Source organism: Mercenaria mercenaria, chromosome 8, assembly GCF_021730395.1.
Source record: "Mercenaria mercenaria strain notata chromosome 8, MADL_Memer_1, whole genome shotgun sequence".
In the NCBI taxonomy this organism is placed as follows: Eukaryota; Metazoa; Mollusca; class Bivalvia; order Venerida; family Veneridae; genus Mercenaria; species Mercenaria mercenaria.
In genome coordinates, this window is record NC_069368.1 from 50,689,929 (window position 1) to 50,714,732 (window position 24,804).

At 35.9% G+C, this 24,804-nt stretch overlaps 1 protein-coding gene across 6 annotated transcripts; it reads left to right on the forward strand.

Moving 5' to 3' along the window:
* Positions 1-537: 537 nt before the first annotated feature.
* On the forward strand, positions 538-24,470 carry LOC123566366 (N-alpha-acetyltransferase 35, NatC auxiliary subunit-like). Of its 6 annotated transcripts, none has more exons than XM_053549954.1 (20): positions 538-571; positions 4,420-4,533; positions 6,569-6,683; positions 8,070-8,144; positions 10,693-10,860; positions 11,669-11,779; positions 12,298-12,351; positions 12,793-12,876; positions 13,279-13,396; positions 13,837-14,015; positions 14,742-14,801; positions 15,827-15,933; positions 16,347-16,512; positions 17,209-17,387; positions 18,347-18,432; positions 18,949-19,070; positions 19,416-19,556; positions 21,993-22,115; positions 22,681-22,761; positions 23,686-24,470. In XM_053549954.1, exons 2-20 carry the CDS (start codon positions 4,424-4,426, stop codon positions 23,740-23,742), a joined length of 2,136 nt encoding a protein of 711 aa, XP_053405929.1. In that variant the 5' UTR covers positions 538-571; positions 4,420-4,423; the 3' UTR covers positions 23,743-24,470. The 6 variants fall into 6 exon arrangements, with proteins under 6 accessions (XP_053405929.1, XP_053405930.1, XP_053405927.1 ...); XM_053549955.1 differs by lacking the exon at positions 538-571 and adding an exon at positions 602-769; XM_053549952.1 differs by lacking the exon at positions 538-571 and adding an exon at positions 3,842-3,879.
* Positions 24,471-24,804: the final 334 nt, after the last annotated feature.

The following is a 24,804-nucleotide window of genomic DNA, read 5'->3' on the forward strand; positions in this document are numbered from 1 at the left end:
GTATAAATGAAGGCGACCGGTAGTTAAATGGTTAAAATGTCGACCGCCCAACCCGAAGGTTGTGGGTTCGAATCCCGTATTATACCATACCAGTATTCTTTTTGTTTAAGAAGCGGAATCGACAATGTTTCAAATAAACTTCAAACTTGCATCAAGACCGTGCAATGACTTGCTTGAATGAACTGGTTCCTCTATTTTCACTTTTTTTTTATTTTGGCATTACAAAGAATATTCCGTAGATATTGACTATATAATTATGTCTAGCGATTTTTTTTTGTTCGGTAACCCGATCTATCCTAAATTTTTTGGCCCGACCATAACTGTTTTTATGGCCTTGGAGATTTTTTTCTCCAACTTTTTAACAAAAAGTAGCAAAACTGCACTTTTAATTATGCTTTAAACATCTAATGGTCAGTGATGTTAGAAATCAAACCGAAAGCAAACAATATTTTGGCCATGAAATTCATGGTGAAAAAAGCAAACGAGCAGTTTATTACTAGCTGGATAATGACTTTCCATTTTAATCGGAATATACCGTTGTCACGGAGTTTAGCAGCGAGATCAAGGGCAGGTAATCCATAAAAAAGTGTCACAACAAATAATTCTTTTTTAGCCTAATCATGTGGATTATTATTTTTTGTTGTAGGATGGAAAATAGTCAAACGAATGGTTCCTATTAGAAATAGAAGTTTGAAATATAGTGTTACCTGAATCGTGATAAAAGATAGATTGTCACTAGTTTTCGCGAAGTTTGAAATTAAATTATTGGGTATGCTGCTGCTTAGTTAGTTAGTATGCATGTATCAATTTATTGATTTAGTTTACAGCCGGTAAAAGCTCATTCATAGCTCATACTAACTTTCAAACACAAATCATGTGCAATTAATGATACATGTGTGAGTAAAACGCTATTTAAGAAGGGCGTCAAAAGCAATCCTAGCATAGGCTAGGGAACCAGAATTTTATTTCTTTGCATAAAACTGTCGAAATTCACTTTGTTTCTTTTGGTAAGTATCATGTGCATGTTCTTCTCTTAATAAGTTAATTAATTTTACTATTTCAGCAAGCTATGTCCTTTTATTTATTTGTGTTTATTGTGTCTCCAGAAGTGTACTCGCCGCATACTGTCCGCCATATTGGAATGATAAAATAAACTAGTACGAATGAATGCGAAATCGTCGGCACTGGAGCCGAAATAAACTCTAAATTTAAACTTAAAAGGTATAAGACAATAAAAGAAACGATTAAAACAAATTAAGTAATTTCTGTTAATTAGTATTGATTACATATCTCTGAACGTGAAATGCCGAGGTGTTACAAACCAGTATTGAAAGTGATCAAAGAATCTGTATGACGTTTTAAGGGCAATTAAAAACTTCCTTAGTGTATTTATGTTTTTCACACATTGATAGCCCTTACGAGATACATGGAACGTTTTCACAAACGGTTTCTTTTACTTAATGTCGCTTAATAGATTACTTAACAATCAGTTCTGTGTCGATTGTCATTATACCTTGTTAAATAACAACATAAACTGGTGCATATTATCATATCTCATTTATTTATTTATTTTTGCTGAATTTCAAATAGAATTTATTTAAGGAATAGATTCATTCATTAATCTAGCTGTTATTGACAGTTTGACAACAAACTCATCGGCACGGAACAGTGTATTCAGTGTAACAGTGTACCCCTAGACACTTCCTTAAAGAAATTAATTTGTTCATCTATAAACATGTAATGACGCAAGTACAAGTTTAAAGCAAAATTTAATAATATTTAAAAACTGCAAAGTAGTTTTCACACATTCATTCGTACTAGTTTATATCATTCCAATATGGCAGACACGGTATATATGCGGCGAGTACACTTTTGGAGACAGTAAACGCAGATAAATGCAAGGGCATGGTAAAATTAATTAATATAATAATATGCATGACACTTACCAAGAAACAAAGTGGATTTCGGCAGCATTATGCATAGAAATAAAATTCCGGTTCTCTAGCCTATGCTCGAGAACCGGTTCCGGACGAATATAAGTTCGCAGTCTAGGGAACTGATTCCGGTTCTCTAGCCACTGCCTTTTACTAAATTTAAAGTTAATTTTCATAACTAATAAAGTAAAAGTTAACAACATTCTATGGACTTAGCTGATTAAATCAAAGTTGTTTTCACAGGTAATTATCACATATTCACAGTGCTACACTATGAGATACAATAACTATATAATATATAGGTGGTACACTAAGTGTCAAAGTGGTACATAAAGTGTCTGGTACATAAAATGACTGGTACATAAGGTGTCCCACCCAAACAATTCAAGGCCACCAGACAGACTTAATCCTTCTGGACTTCTCAAAAACATTCAACAAGGTTAACCATCTGAAATTTCTGTTCAAACTTCATCAAAATGGTGTTCAGGGCACCACGTTGCTATGGGTCAAGTCTTTCTTGATTGGCAGGCGCCAATCCGTCCTTGTGAATGGTGAAGCATCAGATGAAATTCCAGTAACGTCCAGAGTCTCACAGGGCTCCGTCCTAGGCCCTCTTCTGATTTCACAGGTCTGATTATTCGCCGATGACACTGCTGTCTATTTAACTGTAAATAGTTCTGCCCAAGAAAACATCCTCCAGCAAGACTTGAATAGATTACAGTTATGGGAATGTAAGTGGGACACGGAGTTTAATCCTTCAAAGTGCACAGTTATGAACATAACAAGGTCAAAAAACCTTTCAGATCAAAGTATATACTCCATGGCCAAGTCTTGGAAACAATTCCTGATGCAAAATATCTTGGGGTCACTATATCCTCAGATCTTAACTGGAATAAACATATCAATTTAGTCACATCCAAAGTTACCCAAACACTTAACTTCATCAAGCGAAATATCCCATGCAAAAACCCAAAAGTTAGGGAATTAGCTTATAAAGCTCTAGTCAGGCCACAGCTGAAATATGTTGGCTGTGTCTGGAGCCCATATACCCAACATAACATGCACCAGGTCGAAATGATTCAGCGGAGGGCAGCGCGATGGGTTAATCATGACTATGACTACTCCCCTTACAGCAGTGTCACAAATATGCTATATCAGCTGGGATGGGGTACTTTGAAAATAGGAGATCTGAATCACACCTCCTTATGTTCTATAAAATAGTAAATGGTTTGGTTGCTGTACCACTTCCTCCTTATGTCAGCCCCCGCATCCTGTCTAACAAGACATATGCATCCCCACTGGCACTCCTATACCCAGATTCTCACTCCCTGTAATTAATATAAGTACTATTTTCTTCCAGCCACCATAGTGCTTTGGAATTCCCTTCCAGCACAACTTGTGAAAGCCCCCACCCTGAACCAATTTAAGCAGGGTGTGACCAAACTTGCACACAATGCTTAACATGATAGACCTGTTTTTAAACTGCTTTTGTCTGTAAATCCTTCTTGTTTTTTAACACTATCAACTGTATTTCATGCTTGCAAATACACATCGTATATTACTTTTATTCTCCTGTCCATTCTACTTTTAAACTTCTTGTACAGGCGCGCAGCTGCACGTAACACTCGAAAAGAGGCGTGATGCAGTATATATAGATAGACAGATAGATAGAAAACGATTCACATTAATTAGCAGATTTTCTCCTAGTCCAACTTATTGTACGCAAGTCACGATATTGTGATGATTTTGCACAGGTCAAAATCGCTCCTCCACGTATAACATAAGAAGGACCTTTTCTGTGGTGAACCTTCCGCGATGATTCTAGACGTTCCGTATGCCAGCTGGATGGCTTCCTCGCATGAGGAATTCAACTTCCCGAGTGAGGCTTGAACATCTTTAGGGCTAACCAACCTAATATTACGATGGTCATCAGATTGATGCTAGTGTATGTTCAGAAATACAAAATTATTATCGTGTTTTCTCTTTCACCATTGAAAAAAACTTTTTGAAATTTGTTGGTGTGTACTTTTGACAGACACAGACAATATATGGTGTATAATTATGATGTTTACAGTAAAGAGATTGTTTTCCCTTCATAAACTAACTCCAGTAAACTGGGTCTGTCCCTCAACTGAAAAAGTTTGTTTTTCCAAAACAAGGTAAAAAATTCCCAATATTCTGTTGACAACAAAAATATTTAGGACACTTTTTCCCCATTTTACTGGAAATGGTTCCATCCCCAAAATTTGAAAAAAAATCTTTGGTTTATTAAATGCTTTCCCAGTAACAGGTTATGTGTGAATTCAACAGTAAAAGGTTAGTTAGTTACCTAAAACATGTTTTCCACCTTTGGTTCAAGGTACAAATCTTGATCACCAAGTTATCAATCAAAGTGTCATTTTAGTGTATAAGAGATGCAAATTCCTACTTTTCCTTATTTTGCCTCATTGACTTTTTGTTTTTACGCTCTTTGAAATGTTTTCAGAGAAATGGAACAGGCGGAACATGAGGGTCCTACGTACAACTGGCAGTGCGTCACTGATCCCTTTATTGAAGCATGTGATCAGCTTGAACTAGGGGAACTGTTGCATGACTCATCGTATGTATTATGTTTTTTAACCTTTAGCCTGCAAAATTTCTAAAATGGACTTGGCCATAATTTAGGCTGGGCAATACCATTTATTAATCCCCCGCCATGGCGGAGGGATTATAGGAATGGTCAGCGTCCGTCCGTCCTTCCGTCCGTAACAAAATTGTGTCCGGTCCATATCTCCTAAACCCCTTGAAGGATTTTCATGAAACTTGGGTCAAATGATCACCTCATCAAGACTATGTGCAGAACCCATGAGTCAGCCATGCCGGCTCAAGGTCAAGGTCACAACTTAGGGTCAAAGGTTTTGAGCCTTCTATTTTGTGTCCGCTTTATATCATCTAAACTCCTTGAAGGATTTTCATGAAACTTGGGTCAAATGATCACCTCATCAAGACCATGTGCAGAACCCATGGGTCAGCCTTGTCGGCTCAAGGTCAAGGTCACAACTCAAGGTCAAAGGTTTGAGCCTTCCATTTTGTGTCCGCTCTATAACTCCTAAACCCCTTGAAGGAATTTTATCAAACTTGTGTCAAATGATCACCTCATCAAGACGATGTGCAGAACCCATGAGTCAGCCATGCCGGCTCAAGGTCAAGGTCACAACTTAGGGTCAAAGGTTTTGAGCCTTCCATTTTGTGTCCGCTTTATATCTTCTAAACTCCGTGAAGGATTTTCATGAAAGTTGGGTCAAATAATCACCACATCAAGACCATGTGCAGAACCCATGGATCAGCCTTGTCGGCTCAAGGTCAAGGTCACAGCTCAAGGTCAAAGGTTTGAGCCTTCCATTTTGTGTCCGCTCTATATCTCCTAAACCCCTTGAAGGAATTTTATCAAACTTGGGTCAAATGATCACCTCATCAAGACGATGTGCAGAACCCATGAGTCAGTCATGCCGGCTCAAGGTCAAGGTCACAACTTAGGGTCAAAGGTTTGAGCCTTCCATTTTGTGTCCGCTCTATATCTCCTAAACTCCTTGAAGGATTTTCATCAAACTTGTGTCAAACGATCACCTCATCAAGGCGATGTGCAAAACTTAATGAGTCAGCCATGTCGGCTCAAGGCCAAGGTCACAACTGAAGGTCAAAGGTTTGAGCCTTCCATTTCGTGTCCGTTCTATATCTCCTAAACCCCTTGAAGGAATTTTATAAAACTTGGGTAAAATGATTACGTCATCAAAACAATGTGCAGAAATTATGAGTCAACCATGCCAGCTCAAGGTCAAGGTCACAACTAAGGGCCGAAGGTTTGAGCCTTCCATTTTGTGTCCACTCTGTATCTCCTAAACCCCTTGAAGGATTTTCATCAAACTTGGGTCAAATGATCACCTCATCAAGAACTCATGAGTCAGCCATGTCAACTCAAGGTCAAGGTCACAACTGAAGGTCAAAGGTTTCAGCTCTGTATCTCCTAAACCCCTTGAAGGATTTTCATGAAACTTGGGTCAAATGATCTCCTCATCAAGACGTTGTGCAGAATTCATGAGTCAGCCATGTCAGTTCAAGGTCAAGGTCACAGCTAAAATCAAAGGTTTACCCTTCCACTATCCATAGCAGTGGCGGGGGATTTAGCTGTCTTTCAGACTGCCTTGTTATTTGAAGGGGTGTTTTTTGAAAATGTATGGACTGAATAGCAAATAGTGCTGACCATGATCAGCCCATACGGACATGCAGGCTGAGCTTGGTCCGCAAAGGCAGAATCACTTGCCAGACTGGGTGACAATGTTAAGTGGCATAATATCTCAGACAAGTTTGATAACCAGCCAGGTTATCCCAATCATCAATCCCAATCCCAATCATTAAGCATTTCTTATCCGGTAGTTAGAAGTTAATGGACATATTCTCTTGGCCAAGTTTGAAAACCGGCCATATAATTTTTTTTCAAGCTGGAGTTGAGCTGCTTGAATAAGTTGAAATTGAGCTTATTGTGTTCTAGTCATTTGCTGTGAATGGCATATATTGTGACAGTCTGGCACTGTTGCTTTGAAGAGCGGATTTCTGACTTTGTGGTGTGTTAACCAATTAGAATGTTAATCTTACAGATTTGGATTGTTTGAAGCAATGTCAGCTATTGAAATGATGGATGTGAAGATGGATGCAGGAATGATGTGTAACCAGATCAAGAGAGAAGTCAGAAACTTACAGCAATCTGTACAGGTATCTACACATGCACATATGCTGTTGATGATAGAGACAGGCCATGATAGAAATACGTCATGACAGAGATAGGCCTTGAAAGAAATAGCGTATTATAGAAATAGGCTTTTATAGAAATAGACAGGTAGTGATATAAGTAAGTTATGATAGAGATAAGCCTGGATAAAGATAAGTAATGGTAGAGAAATGTTATGAAAGAGTTATACCTCTTTTTAGCTCAACTTTTCAAAGAAAAAGTAGAGCTTTTGCACTCGCCCCAGTGTTGGCGTCGCCGTTGGTTAAAGTTTTTGATGAAGTCAAATATCTCTGTTACTAAATATTAAAGTGTACACCAGAATAAGAAATCCCCATAACTCTGGTTTGAATTTTGACAGAGTTATGCCCCTTTAAACATAGAATGTTTTGGTTAAACTTTTATTAAGTTTTTACTGGCAAAGCTCTAATTCAGAGTCAAGCGCTGAGAAAAGTCATGCATTCTGTCATACGGACAGCTCTTGCTAGCTTATCCGAGCACAAAGTGCTCATGTTGAACTTTTAGGAATGTTGGCTGTCCATCATGCATCTGTCTTCTTGTCTGCAATATCTTTGAAGGTCATCTTTTCCTAATGCAAATTCAACCAAAGTTCACAGAAATGTTGGTCTCCTTTAAGATTCCTCCAAATCAGAGACCCTCCAAGCAGAGTTCTGTTTGCATGTCAAACAAAAGGGAAAACTTAATCTTCTCCTCGGACCAGCTGGTCCAACTTTGAAACAATTTCACAGAAATGTTCCTTGGGTGACCTACCAAATTCCTTCAAATTCTTTTGTTTTGTTTTGTTTTGTTTGTTTAAGAAAATAACAGAAGTCTGCTGGGTGTGTGTATGGGGACTAGTTTTCCCTATATGGCTGTATTGAAAACTGTATTATTTTTCTTCTCTGAAACTGATTAGTCTTACTTAAAAATGATTTTACAGCAATGTTGCTTGTGTGACCCTCAGCTAAATCTTACATATCATTCTGTTTTGTTAAAAAGCATGACCACCAGGATACTGAACTAGTTTTCTTTATACGGCTATATGGAAATTTGTGAAAATCTTCTCTGAAACTGCCCGCCCGATTTCAAAGTAGTTTGACAGCAGTGTTCCTTGGGTGATCTATTATCAAAGTCTGTCAAATCATTGTGTTTCATTAAAAAACATGGCCACCAGGGATGAGACTAGTTTTCTGTATATGACTGTATCGAACACACTGAAAATCTTCTCTTCTGAAATAGATAGGCCGATTTGAAAATAATTTGACAGCAATGTTCCTTTGGTGACTCTCTTTCAAAGTCCTTGATTTGTTGAAAAACATGATAGCTGTTATATATCAGTAGCACTGATATTGATGCGATTGCTTCTGTTATAGGCAGGTACTGTAAAGCTGAACAGTTTACAACATTCAGAGCTGATTGGTATAATGGATGCTTCTCTGGCCTGCATGGTAAGTTTTATATTCAGAACTGATTGGTATAATGGATGCTTCTCTGGCCTGTATGGTAAGTTTTATATTCAGAGCTGATTGGTGTAATGGATGCTTCTCTGGCTTGCATGGTAAGTTTTATATTCAGAACTGATTGGTATAATGGATGCTTCTCTGGTCTGTATGGTAAGTTTTATATTCAGAGCTGATTGGTGTAATGGATGCTTCTCTGGCCTGTATGGTAAGTTTTATATTCAGAGCTGATTGGTGTAATGGATGCTTCTCTGGCCTGCATGGTAAGTTTTATATTCAGAGCTGATTGGTGTAATGGATGCTTCTCTGGCCTGCATGGTAAGTTTTATATTTAGAACTGATTGGTGTAATGGATGCTTCTCTGGCCTGTATGGTAAGTTTTATATTCAGAGCTGATTGGTGTAATGGATGCTTCTCTGGCCTGCATGGTAAGTTTTATATTCAGAGCTGATTGGTGTAATGATGCTTCTCTTGGCCTGCATGGTAAGTTTATATTCAGAGCTGATTGGTGTAATGGATGCTTCTCTGGCCTGCATGGTTAGTTTTTATATTCAGAGCTGATTGGTGTAATGGATGCTTCTCTGGCCTGCATGGTAAGTTTTATATTCAGAGCTGATTGGTATAATGGATGCTTCTCTGGCCTGCATGGTAAGTTTTATATTCAGAACTGATTGGTGTAATGGATGCTTCTCTGGTCTGTATGGTAAGTTTTATATTCAGAGCTGATTGGTGTAATGGATGCTTCTCTGGCCTGCATGGTAAGTTTTATATTCAGAACTGATTGGTATAATGGATGCTTCTCTGGCCTGCATGGTAAGTTTTATATTCAGAACTGATTGGCATAATGGATGCTTCTCTGGCCTGTATGGTAAGTTTTATATTCAGAACTGATTGGTGTAATGGATGCTTCTCTGGCCTGTATGGTAAGTTTAATATTCAGAGTTGATTGGTGTAATGGATGCTTCTCTGGCCTACATGGTAAGTTTTATATTTAGAACTGATTGGTGTAATGGATGCTTCTCTGGCCTGTATGGTAAAGTTTATATTCAGAGCTGATTGGTGTAATGGTTGCTTCTCTGGCCTGCATGGTAAGTTTTATATTCAGAACTGATTGGTATAATGGATGCTTCTCTGGCCTGCATGGTAAGTTTTATATTCAGAACTGATTGGTGTAATGGATGCTTCTCTGGCCTGCATGGTAAGTTTTATATTTAGAGCTGATTGGTGTAATGGATGCTTCTCTAGCCTGCATGGTAAGTTTTATATTCAGAGCTGATTGGTGTAATGGATGCTTTTCTGGCTTGCATGGTAAGGTTTATATTCAGAGCTGATTGGTGTAATGGATGCTTCTCTGGCTTGCATGGTAAGTTTTATATTCAGAGCTGATTGGTGTAATGGATGCTTCTCTGGCCTGCATGGTAAGTTTTATATTCAGAGCTGATTGGTGTAATGGATGCTTCTCTGGCCTGCATGGTAAGTTTTATATTCAGAGCTGATTGGTGTAATGGATGCTTCTCTGGCCTGCATGGTAAGTTTTATATTCAGAACTGATAGGTGTAATGGATGCTTCTCTGGCCTGCATGGTAAGTTTTATATTAGAACTGATTGGTTTAATGGATGCTTCTCTGGCCTGCATGGTAAGTTTTATATTCAGAGCTGTTTGGTGTAATGGATGCTTCTCTGGCCTGTATGGTAAGTTTTATGTTCAGAGCTGATTGGTGTGATGGATGCTTCTCTGGCCTGCACGGTAAGTTTTATATTCAGAGCTGATTGGTGTAATGGATGCTTCTCTGGCCTGTATGGTAAGTTTTATGTTCAGAGCTGATTGGTGTGATGGATGCTTCTCTGGCCTGCATGGTAAGTTTTATATTCAGAGTTGATTGGTGTAATGGATGCTTCTCTGGCCTGTATGGTAAGTTTTATCTAGCAAGTTCATTTATCTTGACGGTAGAAATAACCACTTTGTCAGTCAGGTTGTGTAATCAGCTAATTTTTGTGCCCCATCTCAGCCAATCTTTGGGACCATTTAGATTTGCCATTGTCTGTATGTCTGCCAGTCCATCTGAAGTCTCTTATCCAAAAATGTGTTGTGTAGTTCAAAAAGTATTTGATCTAGTGTCATCAGATGCCATATAATTGTACTTCAGCATGTGAAGTTTTGTGTCTGGGATTTTGTTTGGGATTTCTCTCTGCCAGACCAGAGGATCTTGACAGTCAAAAGTATGCATTAAGAGCCCATAAGTTTGTGCTGCAAGTATCTCAGATTTGAGCTATATTCATGAAATGTTATAAGATTGTCATCTGGGGGTTTGGCTTTCCGGGAATTGACATCCGGGGAGACAGTAAGTTCTATGGACACACATCTTTTTTTCTTTAAAGATTTGAAATAGTTATTTGTAGTGAATTGATAATAATTTTGAACTGATAATTGAAAGTTAGACATCATTTTTTACTGACTAACTTTTTTACTGAGTGGCTATAAATTGACATGGAATGTTTATTTTATTATTGTGATTTCATTATTGAATGTTTACAGGTAACTTGGCTTGAAGGTCATTCCCTGGCACAGACGGTATTCACCAACCTATACTTTCACGACCCATCACTGATAGAGGACAGATGTCTCAAAGCTTTCTCCATATGTATGCTCAAAATTGTTGATTTAATCCGAGACAGAATAAACAGGGCCGGAGTCTTTGAAGAGGTTTGTGTCTTTATAATATTCATGTATAATTTGATTGTATTAGCTATTTGTTTTAATCTTATAATTGAAACATATTCAAAATTTTGTCAGATTGAATTTTCATTTCTATGTAATATATATTGAGGAGAAATGACACTCATCTTTTTAGCTTGACTATTTGAAGAATAGAGAAAGCTGTTATATTCACCTGGGCGTCACTGTCATCATCTGCGTCACAGCTTTGTTAAGTTGTGTGTGCAAGATCATATCTTGGTAACCATTACATATATTGGATTGAATCTTCATACAAGGCTTCCTAGTCATCAAATTAACTGAAATAACCAAGTGGGATAACTCTTTCTTAACTTCTGTAGAAGTTATAGCCCTTTTACATCATAGTAAATTTGGTTAAAGTTTAGCATACAACAAACTGTCAAGCTGTATCTCAGGAGTAACATATATTGGACTGTTACTTCAAGCAATACTTCCCTGACATCAAATCTACTGAATAACTCTTGTATCTCAGAAACAACTCTGTATATTACATTGAAACTTCGCACATTTCTTCCCAGTCATTTGACATACTGAAAGAACCAATGCTACTAAAGCATTAGAATTCATTAATTGCTGAAATGTTTAAAGCAATATACAAACCAGTCTAGTTTTAGTATTGTATGCCATGTTTCTAAGGAAGAAGTTTAGCCCCTGACATACAGGCTTAAGGTGTCAATACTATGAGTTTGGTTTTTGATGTTTTGAAGGAAGACTTCCAGCCCCTTGCATAAAGGTTTAAGATGTAAATGTTAGTTTTGTTTTGCTATGTTTACAGGAAGACTTCCAGCCCCTGACGTATGGGTTTAAGATGGGTTGCGAGGTTACAGATCTCAGAGCTATTGGTATGATGAAGGAAGTAGAAGATGATCTCAACAGAAATATCAGGGTAATTGACATATGAGCCGTGCCATGAGAAAAAACCAACATAGTGGGTTTGCGACCAGCATGGATCCAGACCAGTCTGCGCATCCGCGCAGTCTGGTCAGGATCCATGCTGTTCGCTAACAGTTTCTCCAATTCCAGTAGGCTTTAAAAGCGAACAGCATGGATCCTGACCAGACTTCGGGGATGCGCAGGCTGGTCTGGATCCATGCTGGTTGCAAACCCACTATGTTGGTTTTCTCATGGCACGGCTCATATTATTCTTACCTATTCTGTTTCAAATTCCACACAATATTTTGCATTAAGAAAATGACGTCACAGAGCAGGTCACATAACTTAAATTTTCACTAAACTATGTCTCAAATCAATTGTGCTGTCATTTGACCACTGATGATGTTAGTTGATTCAGTGAAACACTTGAAAAAAAAAGGAAAGATGGCATTATATGCTTTACTATTGGCTCTGAGATACTAAGGAAACAGAGGTCATGGTAAGGTAAAAATAATTTTGTGTCTATTTCAGCATATTAAAGGCTTAATGCAGGGCGAGGCTGGAGACAGTGAGAAGGAATCAGAGGTATGAGCAAATTTTTATCTCCTCGTATTTTTATCTGTTTAGTAATTTCTAACTGGTTAAAACCATAAGAAGCTACACCTTATTCATCATCATTGTTTCTAAGTTTATAAGCAGTAATATTGCAGTGCACATGTTAGTTAAGACATACTTTTTGTTTAGGAAATTTTTATGTTGCTTAAGAGCTGAAAACTTTCTGCTGCTACTTGTCCTTCATATTGATTTGAAGAGAAAACGTGTGTGTTGTTTTATATTCATTTATATTCATAAATAATACTGGTATTCAGAGGACAGTTTAGCAATAAAACAAAACAATAAACATACAAACTTCTATACTTTTTAAGGAAATAGTCATTTGATAGTTATACCACATTCTTTTCCCTTTATGTGAATGTCAGGTAATCTTAAAGAAATGTACATGACCTTGTTGTATTCTTGTTTCAGTATGAGCTGTGTGTAGCAGTGTGTACGAGAATAAAGTTTTACAAATTGTTACTTTCAGTGCTGATAGCATTCAGCAAAGATAAGGTAGGTGATGGTTAAAATTGATAACCTCACTGTTCAGACCAGTATTTTAAGAGTTATGACCCTTGACTTCATTTCAGTTTTAGTTTCAAAAGCCATCAGTGTCCTTTCACTAACTTGTGTGGTTTTGATTTAGTTTTGATAAATAAAATTTAGAATATGAATCAAAAAATATTCAAGTCAATATTTGGATTGCCAGGTTGTTTGTGTAAAAGTTAACAATATATTTTCTTAGTACTTTGTGTGGTGGATCATATCTTGGGATAGAATATCACCTTTAAGGGTGGTAGTAATTCTCAATCAATAGAAATGCCAGAAATGTGTATGAAATGAGATAAAGAGTAGTTCCTAGCATTATGTTAGAAAGAGGCTGTTTAATAGCGTTTTATGTATATTTTTTTGCAGTGTGAAGGTGTTCCACAAGCACAGAAGCTGATTGGTCAGGTGTTAGAGTTGATTAAACCAATGAAAACATCTGTTTCACTTGGAATACAACCAGAGGAGAGGGAGGTTACCAAAAATGGTGAGATATCTGCAGAATATGCTTGTTTATTAGAGCTACATGTATTTTGTGAAATGCACATGCTTCTTAATATTAATATGCAAATAGTACATGGTTCTTAAATTTCTATTAACTATGAATTTACAAAAACTATGTATATCCTGTTTTTATTCAATTAATTCCTTTTACATCATACACTTTTTTGTTGACAAAGTGTGTGTTTGTCATTGATAAACAAGCAGAACAGTAGTACATATGTATATTATTGAAGCAGCTATACAATTACACCTTCCTAGTAGTAAAATCCAAATTTCACTGTTCCAGTCTACCTAAATATAAGGCAAAGTTTGTCAAAGAACCCTAAAGTAAAGCATTTTAAACATATACCTGTGATCTAAATTCCAGTCCACTGTAAAGTAAAATTCATTGTATAGTACACTATACTATTTCCTTTGTTACAGATTATCCAACTATAATGGGGTTTGAGCCTCTGATCAACCAGAGATTGCTGCCCCCAACATTCCCAAGATACACTGTCATACACAGCCGAGACTCGTCACTGGACTACATGGAAACCTTGCTGAACAGACTGGAAATGACAACAGCTGTACTCAATGCCAACAATATACAGGAAGTTTATGTAAGATCACTTAAAGTTTGTCTTACTTTGCTATAAATGAGAAACCATGAGAAAACCAACATAGCGCATTTGTAACCAGCATGGATCCAGACCAGCCTTCGCATCCGCGCAGTCTGGTCAGGATCCATGCTGTTTTCAAAGCCTATTGCAATTAGAGAAATGGTTAGTGAACAGCAATGGATCCTGACCAGACTGCGCGGATGTGCAGGCTGGTCTGGATCCAAGTTGGTCACAAATGCACTATGTTGGTTTTCTCATGGTGCAGCTCAAATAACAAAATATTAAGAGGTCTCTGTTGTAAAACTAACTCAGGAGACCATTCTCAGAATGCAGTCTTGCCATTGGTCAGTTTGAAAACTGAGCTCAGAATCAGCCAATCAGATGCTGAAGTTTTTAGACTGGTCTCCAAACTGTGTTTTGTAACTTCTAACACTGTTCTCAATGTTTATGAGGATATACTTGTAAATGATTTAAAAAGAAATTTTGCAGAGTTAATAAAAGTAAAAATGAAGATTTCTCTTTGACTTATCTATCCATATTATAAGAAGTTAGTAAAAAGAAAAAGTTATACAACCTTTGAAAGTGTTAATATTGAAAGTTATACTACCTCAGGCTCTGAAAGTGTTAATATTGGAGTATATTATTCAGTAAAAGCCTAATTTAGTTCATTTTATCAGAATTGATTCAGTTTAACCATAAGCCATCATCAATTCGCTCTCTTTTCAGGAAGTATTCAAGGAATTTAGTAAACTTTCACCATGTGTGTTAACAAGATCCATATTACAGGTAAAGTACCATAATCAAGTAGTTACTTTCTTCTGAAATTGTATTCTGCAAAGTTTTGCATAGACATTTAGGAAAAATTAGCCCATAAAAAATATACACTTTTCTTACTTCTTAGAAGATTTCACATGTTAAGTACATTGTATAAGGTATTGGTATTTATTAATTCTTTCCTAGCATTTCATCATTAGGAATAACCCTGTCACATACCCCAACGTTGAGAGATGACCATTAAAATGTGATTCTCTTGATAAGATTACATGTCATATATCAGTTATAATAATGTTTTTATATAGGCTTAACTGCACTGGCTTTTTACAATATCTGAGCCGTGCCATGAGAAAACCAACATAGTGGGTTTGCGACCAGCATGGATCCAGACCAGCCTGCGCATCCCCGCAGTCTGGTCAGGCTCCATGCTGTTTGCTTTTAAAGCCTATTGGAATTGGAGAAATTGTTAGCGAACAGGATGGATCCTGACCAGACTGCGCGGATGCGCAGGCTGGTCTGGATCCATGCTGGTCGCATACCCACTATGTTGGTTTTCCCATGGCACGGCTCATCTCTTAAAACACATCTGCCCACATTGTTGAATGGCATATAAAAGCCAGATACTATTTTAAAGTTAAAAAATTAAAAAGTTATGCATTCAGTCAGACACTTGTAAATTTTTCAAAATATCACAGAACACATTGTATTGCTGGATTTTTACACAAATTTTATGAGTGTGTATCAAATTAGCTTACGACTCCTCGACTCTTTTGGGTTACACATTTTACGAATAGTCCAAAGCAGCTATACATTCACAACATCTGACATAAATGTTAATATATTAAGTAGCAGTTTGTATAAGTTGGAAGTGCATGGATAAACTGAGGTAAATTTGCAGAGTCTAAAGATTGATATTTAGTTCAAAATTTATTTCAGATGTTATTCAGATTTATTTCAGTGTTAAGTTTTTACAGGTGATTTCACCAATGTTTGTTTTTTAGTTCATTGATTTATTAATTGTTGATTTATTGTTTCAGTTAACATTTTTACCTCCAAGTAGAAGAGTATTTGGTAAACATACTTTGACAGATTTTCTAAAAGATTCTGTACGAGCATTTGTAATGCCTCCAGCTCTTGCCCCAAAGTAAGTTTGTCTTCCATTGTTCTCCTGATTCATAAAGAATTAAACTTTTTTGACTAACAGGCAACATTAATTGAATATAAGAGGATAAGATGACATCATGTTTAGTTGCAGCACTGCTGATTAAAAGTTTGGATCTTTCTTATACAGTCAGAAATTGTGACTGAATGTGTTGGATGTAATGTATCCAAATGTCTGGAACAGTGTTCTTTCCATTTAGAATTCTTCGAGTTTTAAGTGAATAAGAAAAAGCAGTATGAACTATTTCTGCTGTCAAAATGTATAGGATTTGCAAATGATTTTATCAAATTCAAAAGAAGCTGCATGAATTCCATCTCTGACTGCTGCTAGTTTGTAGGGGTGATGGGAATACCTCTATGAATTTAGTTGTTTGAGGTTTTTCTGCATGTTTATAGAGCACCAATATACAACAATCCAGAAGTAAAGCAGTATGTAGATGCTTTGATGACGCGTGCTGTGCGACCTATATGTACAGTGTTACAGATCACAGGACATAATCGTGCTCGACAGAGAGATAAGTGGGCACACCTGCTGGATGAGATGGCTAGTCTACAGGATGAGGTAAGAGAGCATGCCAGGATTTTTTTCTGTTTTGTCTGATTTGTAGTGTTTTGATATAGATCAGTTTAATATTAAGTAAAAGCTTAATAAGTAATTAAATTGGATTCCGTTTCATTTTCTGAAAATCTAGCACCAGCATATTATGGAAAGATATAGTTATTATTATTATTATACCAGATTTATATGGCACCCTTTTCATGATCAATTTCACGATCAAAGGCGCTTTACATAGTTCAAATGCAGCCACACAGGGCGCATATTTCATCCTCTACTAGTACAGACACAGAGTGATCTGACCAGAGGGACAGAGTGAGACAAAGCCCCCACGACAGAGAGATCAGAAATCAGATACAGGCTTGTCCGGCTAACTTAGCCTAGCTCGTTGCGAATAGACAGCCTGGTTCTTTAATGTGCCCAGTGTATAGCACTGATACACGCAAGGATTGTAAAGATTTAAAGTTGTGTCAATAGAGCAGACTGAAATCACAGATTTTGAATTTGCTTACCTACACTCTGTCAAGAACACTAAAATCCTAACACTGTCAACATTACTAAAATCATAAATATTAGATCAGTACATAGTTTCTGGTATAGTAAAAAGAAGTATCATTTACTTTACAGATAAATTATTTTGTTTTAAATACATCATGTTTGCAAAGTTATATAATTTGTTGATGTTTTGTTCACTATATTCAGGCAGACAAAGTTGATGGATACCTACATCAAGTGCAGATGAAAACTGATCCAAACCGTCAGTACGGATCTAGCTTTGGAACCTGGGTGTTATATTACACTCTGCAAGTCATGGTCAACTACACATTGTCTGGCTTTGAGCTGGAACTGTACGCACCATATGAATATCATTATGTCTATTGGTAAGTGTAAAATGTGTCATTGAATAGATCATTGTTTGGAGTTCAGATTCGAAGGAATTATATCATGAGGGCGCAGCTCGCATGATATAATGATACGCATCTGAACGACAAACAATGATTTATTCAAGAGCAAATGACTAAATGAGATATATTATTTCAATTCTAACATGTTACCAAGGATTTTTAAGTACATCCTTGACGACATTCATTAAATATTTGCCCGTTTTCAATGGTCTCTTTTCCAGCGCGCCGCTATGCCATTTAACGCCATGACGTAATAATTGTGAAGTCAGAACAGTGATTTGTTGTATAATAATTTACTGTTTTCTGCAATCTTTGTTTAATAGGAAAATGAATCGGATTTTGTTAGAATGTACCATATTACATTTTGCTTAAACATAGAATGTTAGTAATAGCAGTAATTGATTCAAATTTAGACACAAGATACTTTGAAGATCACATATCAGTGTTATGTCAACTTTATGCAATGCAACAAATTCAATTGGACAATCTTTCAGATCAAGTTTTTAAATGTTTGCTATGTATAGAGGGTTTTTGCTGTATAAGAAAAAATGAACAAGAATCTAGTTGTTAGAAAAACTTATTTAGGGATGTTCCACATTATAATCTGATATGGTATAAATATTTAAGGCTACATTCCATGTACATTTAAAAGATGTGAACTACAAAAATGTAGATTCAATAACACGTGTAGGCTCAGGGGGAAGCCAAGGCTCCAAGTTGGTATATGGTAAAAATCTGGTAGGTGGCAAAAGTAGACATTTTCCAAAAAAGTTGAAACGGGTATTCAATATTTGTCAAGACCAGTGTAGCATGTTTACTTAACTCCTCATTTCCAAAGTGATTTTGACATTTTGTTTCAATTTTTCCAACAAAAAAAAGGAGGCTGAGTTTCTTTAAAGTAAACTAATCTATGAGAATATTATATCTAATTGTAGGTACTTGTATGAACTGTTGTATTCCTGGCTGTTTTCAACCATACAGAGAGCTGACTCATTTGTCACAGATCATGAAGCTTATATTGGTAAATATATATTTATAATAGTATGTAGTAAATATATTTGTATGTACTAAATATATCAGTATTTGTATGGATGAATATATCTGTATTCAGTATGGGGGACATCCTGTTCTGGAAATTTATTGGTATTTTCCTACTTTACTAATAGAAAAGTTGATACTAAATAAAGTAGATTATATTCAAAATGCCCGAAGTGTAAGAATATACTTTGGTATGATGAAATATTTCATTGCTCTATTTTGTCTCTTATTTGAAAATAAAACCTCATTAAGTTTGTAAATTACAAATTTAAACACTTTTAAATTATATATAGTACTATGAATGTTATTGTCTTATATTGAAAGAGAGATCAGATAAAACCTTTTTGTGGTAAAGGTGGATCAGTATTAAACTGATGTTAAGCCCTCGAAAATAAACAAAGGGATTTTAAGCTAAAGAAATGGCAAGCCGTTAACATAAAGGTGATATTATATAACAGAGATGGTAAGCCATCAACGTAGAGATGATTCTATGTTACAGATATGGTAAGCAGTAAAGGTCGAGGCGGTAAAAAGAATAAGAAGAAGAGACGATCTAAAGGCATACAGAAAGAGGCAAACATCTGTCAGGCTCAACAGAATATGTTTGGAGGATATTATAAGGTATGTCATATGATATGGTTTGTTTTCTGTACAAAACAAATTTCATCTCAGTGGACATCTTAGTTGTTGTGTTCTTATACTACATTGGTCATAAACTATATATACATTTTACATTGAGAAAAACTTCTTTGAAATAGTTATAAATGTTTTTCAGCTAAGATTTCAAGATATTTTTTCAAGAAAAATTTTCTGTGTAAAAGTAAAAGTAGTCCTTGAAAAGTACTTTTATTTTGTCCCCAATAAGCATGCTGTTCAAACTCTGTATGTGCAATTCTTACATTGTAATGTAACACTTATAAAATGTGACAGTTTGGTAATATTGACTGTATACTATTAATTTGACAGGCTGTCATGGGATTACAATTAGCAAACAAATTAAAACATCCAAACTTTGAGTATGATAAAGAGGAAGTGAGATACAGTCACAGATTTGCTCCTTTTGCTTGTGTTTCTACTCCACCAATGGTTCCATATTCACAGTTTAAGGTAAGTCAGTTTGATGTAGAAGTGTAAAGGGAATACTTTTAAAGAAAAAGTCTTTTTTTGGCTCTAAATGTCAAAAGTCAATGTCACAGTGACCTTGAGAATCAAAACAGTTTTTGCTAAATAACTAAAGAATGTTTTAGCATACCATCTTCAAACTTCATAGGACAATTGCCTTTGGTCAGTAAATGGCTCATTGTTTTGAGAATCAAATATGATAGGATGAGTGACGGTAGTCATCAGACGACCTTATTGTTTTGGGGGTTTGTAGGCCAAAGGTCAAGGTCACCATAACCTTGAGAATGAAAGCTGCTCAATAACTTACGAATTCTTTGGCCTACAGTTGTCAAATTTCATAGGATAATTGTCTATGGTTAGTAGATACTCCTATTGTTTTACAGGCCAGTAGGTTAGAGGTCAAGGTCACAATACCCTCATGACTGAAAATAGTTGCTGATCATTATCTTGAGAATGCTCGGGCCTATGTGCTTAAAACTTCATAGGATGATAACCTGTGGTAAGATTATCATTATTTCCTGTCATTGTGCCAAATATCAAAGTCACAGTGTACAAAATTACACTACACATTTGCCTCCAACAGGTTATGGTGAAAGGTATATGTGTTTAATAAACAGCTCTTGTTTTGATGTTCATCTGGTTGCTGTGGTAATGTTAATTTGCAGTATACAGTACGTTCCACTTAATTGCATATCGGTTAATCGCATATCCCGGATATTCGCATACATACTTGAAGCACGGATCGATCCCTATATAATTACCTTTAAAGTATTTCGCATAATTGCATTGATTTTTTAATCCGTCCCGCTTAATTGCATAAAACATTTGGCTAAAAGTCCACTAATTTGGTCGCAAACAGCGATAAAAATGATCAAAAGATGCCGAAAATTTACTGTGAATTACTCTAGCCGATCAGCTGTTTCACGTCGCCTAGGTGACAATTGGTGCGTGACATTAGAAGTGGAGATCAAAGCTGTATAGTTTCCCCGAGATTTTCGTGGCATTACGTCATGTTTTCGCGCCATGTTGCACATCACTGTTTGATCGTACCGCCTCGGTTCTTAAGTGCTGAGAAGTAGATCTAGTGTTGTAACAATCAATAACAAACAAATTCTTTTTAATTTGTTAAAGCAATGTGCAATATCCCATATAAACTGACAGGTAAACGTGTCAAACTATAATAGCGGATTCTTACCCTGTGACCTATTTGCCCTCAAGAAATTACAAAATGGTTTGAAAAGATTATCTTATTATAAAGTGTCGTGTCAAAAAATATATGTACAAGATTCAGTCAAAAGTTATTAAAAATACGCAACAACATTATTGTTTTGTTTTTAACACGCATTTTCTATGTACGTACACGAGGTCGCGTAACAGAAATCTGTGCAAAAATCGTTTTACTTCATATTTTAAATTGCGCTGCCTTTCATTATTTAAGATTTTTCTATTTGTTTTTGTACTTTCTGGTCAAAAGTCTGAATTTTATGCCCATAATTTGTATCATCTATTTACTTTTAGAAAGTAATAAGTATTTAGGATCGCAGCTGTTGAAATTTTGCAAGTAATTTTATGAAAATTCGACCGTTTTTATAGAATTTGCAACATTTCTGTTAAAACGTTTTTAAATCATTATAGAATTCAAACTATATTACTTCTCAATCGGTGTTGAAAATCTGAAGCGATAAAATAAAAAAATGAATGCGTGTACGCGCATTTTTTGTATACGTGTCGATAAACCAAAAGTAACGGCGTTGTTAAGTTAGGCATTACGATAGGTCGCACGTGCTCGTGGAATGGAAAATTACCGCATGGCGTTTGATATCTGTCGATTCGCGGGTAAATTCCAGTCAGTGGTAATAAAAAATATTGTCGTTTACAACTTTATTTGTTTAAAACATAGTTACACAGGCATGATTAATCACTCCACACATTTTCCAATTAATGTTGCCGTATTGATTCAAAGTAATAACCATTGCTCCCAGAGCAGCCGAAGCATACCGAAACAGATGCCATATACGTATATTCGGATAAACGAATAGCCCGGTTATTCGCATATTTCGCTTTGACAAATTGGGTATGCAAATAAGCGGACTCCACTGTATTTGGTTCCTGGCAAAGCGTTATGTTGCTATATATTTTGTTCCAATGTTTACATGATTTTGCTTAATACTGTGAAATCATTTTTATTCGCGTAGGATGAATTTTCGCGTATTTCGCGCTAGGACTGATGCGCGAATTTAAGACCCCACTAATATTATTTCTTAATCTTAATTTTTCATTTCTAAAATTGAAAATGCGCGAATTAAAGCCTGCACGAAACAGTCATTTTTCATGTTTGCGTGACATTTCATGCCAGCGAATTTAAATGATTTCACAGTATTTGGTATCTGAGGTAACAATATTTAACTACATATTTGCCAGGAGATGACCAGTTTGATACGGTACTCACCAATGCCTACAGCAGCTGATCTGTTCACTACTAGTTGTAAATTCTTCCATCAAGCCAAAACACTATATGAAACAATTCCTAGTCCATCAGAAGAGGTTTGTTTCTTTTTCCTAATGTTTGTGTTCAATTTTGAAAGTTTGTCATGTGAAATAGATAGTGAATAAAGGATTTAAAGGTATGCTAGACCCAAATTTCATATTTGAAAATATGAACAGATGCTACATACAGTTTATATAAATGTAAAATAAAAAAAAAATTAAGTGTACTAACAGTAATATGCATTAAGTTAAAAATAGTACATGCTGTATACATGTGTAGCTGAGCACAGTTTAAAAAAACTGGAAGTTTTTTAAACAATTGATTGTTATGCATGACATTTAAGTATGAACATAGCTCTTCATACACAATTTATTTATATATTTAGTAAAGATAGATATATTTGATGAGGATTGTCTACATTTGAAGTAAATATCTAAATATAGTATATATAAAGTGGAAGATTGGCATCGGATATCTCTGAGAATGGGCTATATAAAGCAGATATATCAAGTTTCTGGGATTGCTGTATATCTTAAAGGGGAAAAGGCAGTAAAACTTTTTATGCTGTGCTAGGGAGGCATATATTTATCACTCTACCTGTACATTTGTAAATTTTTACAGATTCAAAAAGTGATCAGAATTGCAAAGACAAATTTTGTAATGATGAAGTTACTTAGTGGAGGACATAAACAGGATTCTCAGGTAAGATATTAATGATCGCTGCTAATGATGAAAACCAACATTGTGCTTTTGACGTACCATGACATGTGATTCAGACAGCTGCAGCTATCCACGCAGTGTGGGTAGGATCAATGCTGTTCGCTTACAAAGCCTGTTGTAATTATAGAAACTGTTAGCAAACAGCATGGATCCTGACAAGACTGCGCGGATGCGCAGGCTGGTCTGGATCCATGCTGGTAGCAAACCCACTATGTTGGTTTTCTCATGGCACGGCTCATTTGTTGCTTGAGTAATTATATGATCATAAAATCATTCTTGCTTCTTTGTAATTGTCATGATGCATGTTGAGATCAAAATGGACAGCTTCAGACATGCTTTTGATAAGTTACTCATAGGATCCATATTTGTCTTTCATTCTTCATGCCAGGGGAGGTAATTGTTGCATGTCAACCATCAGTTGACTGCCTTACTTTCTTTAAGAATCATTTCCACCTAAACCACAAAGGTCATCTCAACCAGTTTGTAGAGGATTCCTTGCGTGGTTTTCTTTTAGGTGTCTTCAAAGCTAGGTCATCTACAAAGAGATGTGGTTGTCATGGCAACTACTAAGTGAAAAAAAGTCCAGGAGTGTATTTCAGAATGGTTAAATCAAAGAAATGGTTTGGTGAGCTGTTGCCAAATTCCTTCAAATCATTCCAATATGTTGTAAATGGATTATGTTTGTTAATATAGAATGGGGGTTTCTTTTCAGCAAATCCAGTTTGAAGCTACACAATTCACACATTATATGTATTGCTCTTTAATGTATTAGAATCTGCATATTTTGTCTCTCTGTCATTCTTTCCTCTGAGAAATAATGAACTTGTTTGTTTTGAGGTTCTAGACTAGATCAGTTCTTCGGATAATTTTTGATTGATACAAGAAAGTTTTGTTGTGTATTTTCAGGTGCAGGCAGAGTTTGACTTCAGTTTACACAGATTGTTTCCAATCATCAAAGTATGATATCCAAGTGCAATAGTAACTGTAATCCAGACAACTTCGCCATATGCCATGCTCAGCAGGAAAGGGCACCATTCCCATATTAGATTTTATACCGGACATCATCTGTGGGATATTGTTTACATACTTGTCTAATGAAATTATTTTGTGCCATTTCTAGCAAGATTTGGAATTTTCTACAGTGGATTTTATGTTGTGGATTTTGTGTTGATTTCAAGAAAAAATGAAACTTGCAGATTTCTTGTCTGCCTCTTATTTACTGATTGTTGGACATTTGAGGTAGTTCTTGCAGGAACCAAAGAAGAAAGAATTTTCTATAATGTGAGTTACAAAGAATCCTTTATATACCGGTACTTACAAAGAAATATTTGGCTCAAAAATTGAATGTGACCCCTTGTCCGAGAGTCTATATGTTTAATTATCTGTCTTCAGTGTTTATGAAACACCCTTTTACAGCTGATCGTGTATTAGGGGCAGATAAAGAAAGGAATATATATAGGAGACTATTGTTCTTTAAAGTGTTAGTTCTTTGTGATTTTTTAATTTATATTCTATACAGTGATATTTTTGTGGTGGCACTATGACCAGTGGGTTTTATCTAGTTCTTACAATGAAGTACAAAACATACACTTTATATTTCTTTTGTTTCAGATAAAACTGATGTTAAGTTTTTATCAGTGACTTGGGTTAATATGTATAATAAACTTGAAGAAATAAATATTGAGAAATCAGATGGTTTTTATATTTTTAGCATTTTTGATTTGATAGTAAAACTTGAAATGAAAACAGTACAACTTCTCATGAAGTGCTTGATGGATCTCCATCAAACTTTGTCTGTTTCCTGTTAAATTTCTTTAAATGGGGGAACTTGGCCCCTTAAAGGATCATTTGAGCTAAAAATAAGAATATCATGAAATAACCATTTCCCTCGAACTGTGTGGCAGATCTTTATTGAACTTAGTATCCTTGTCCTTAGTATCCTTGACCTTAGTATCCTTGTCCTTAGTATCCTTGACCTTAGTATCCTTGTCCTTAGTATCCTTGTGCCTTGTCCTTAGTATCTGT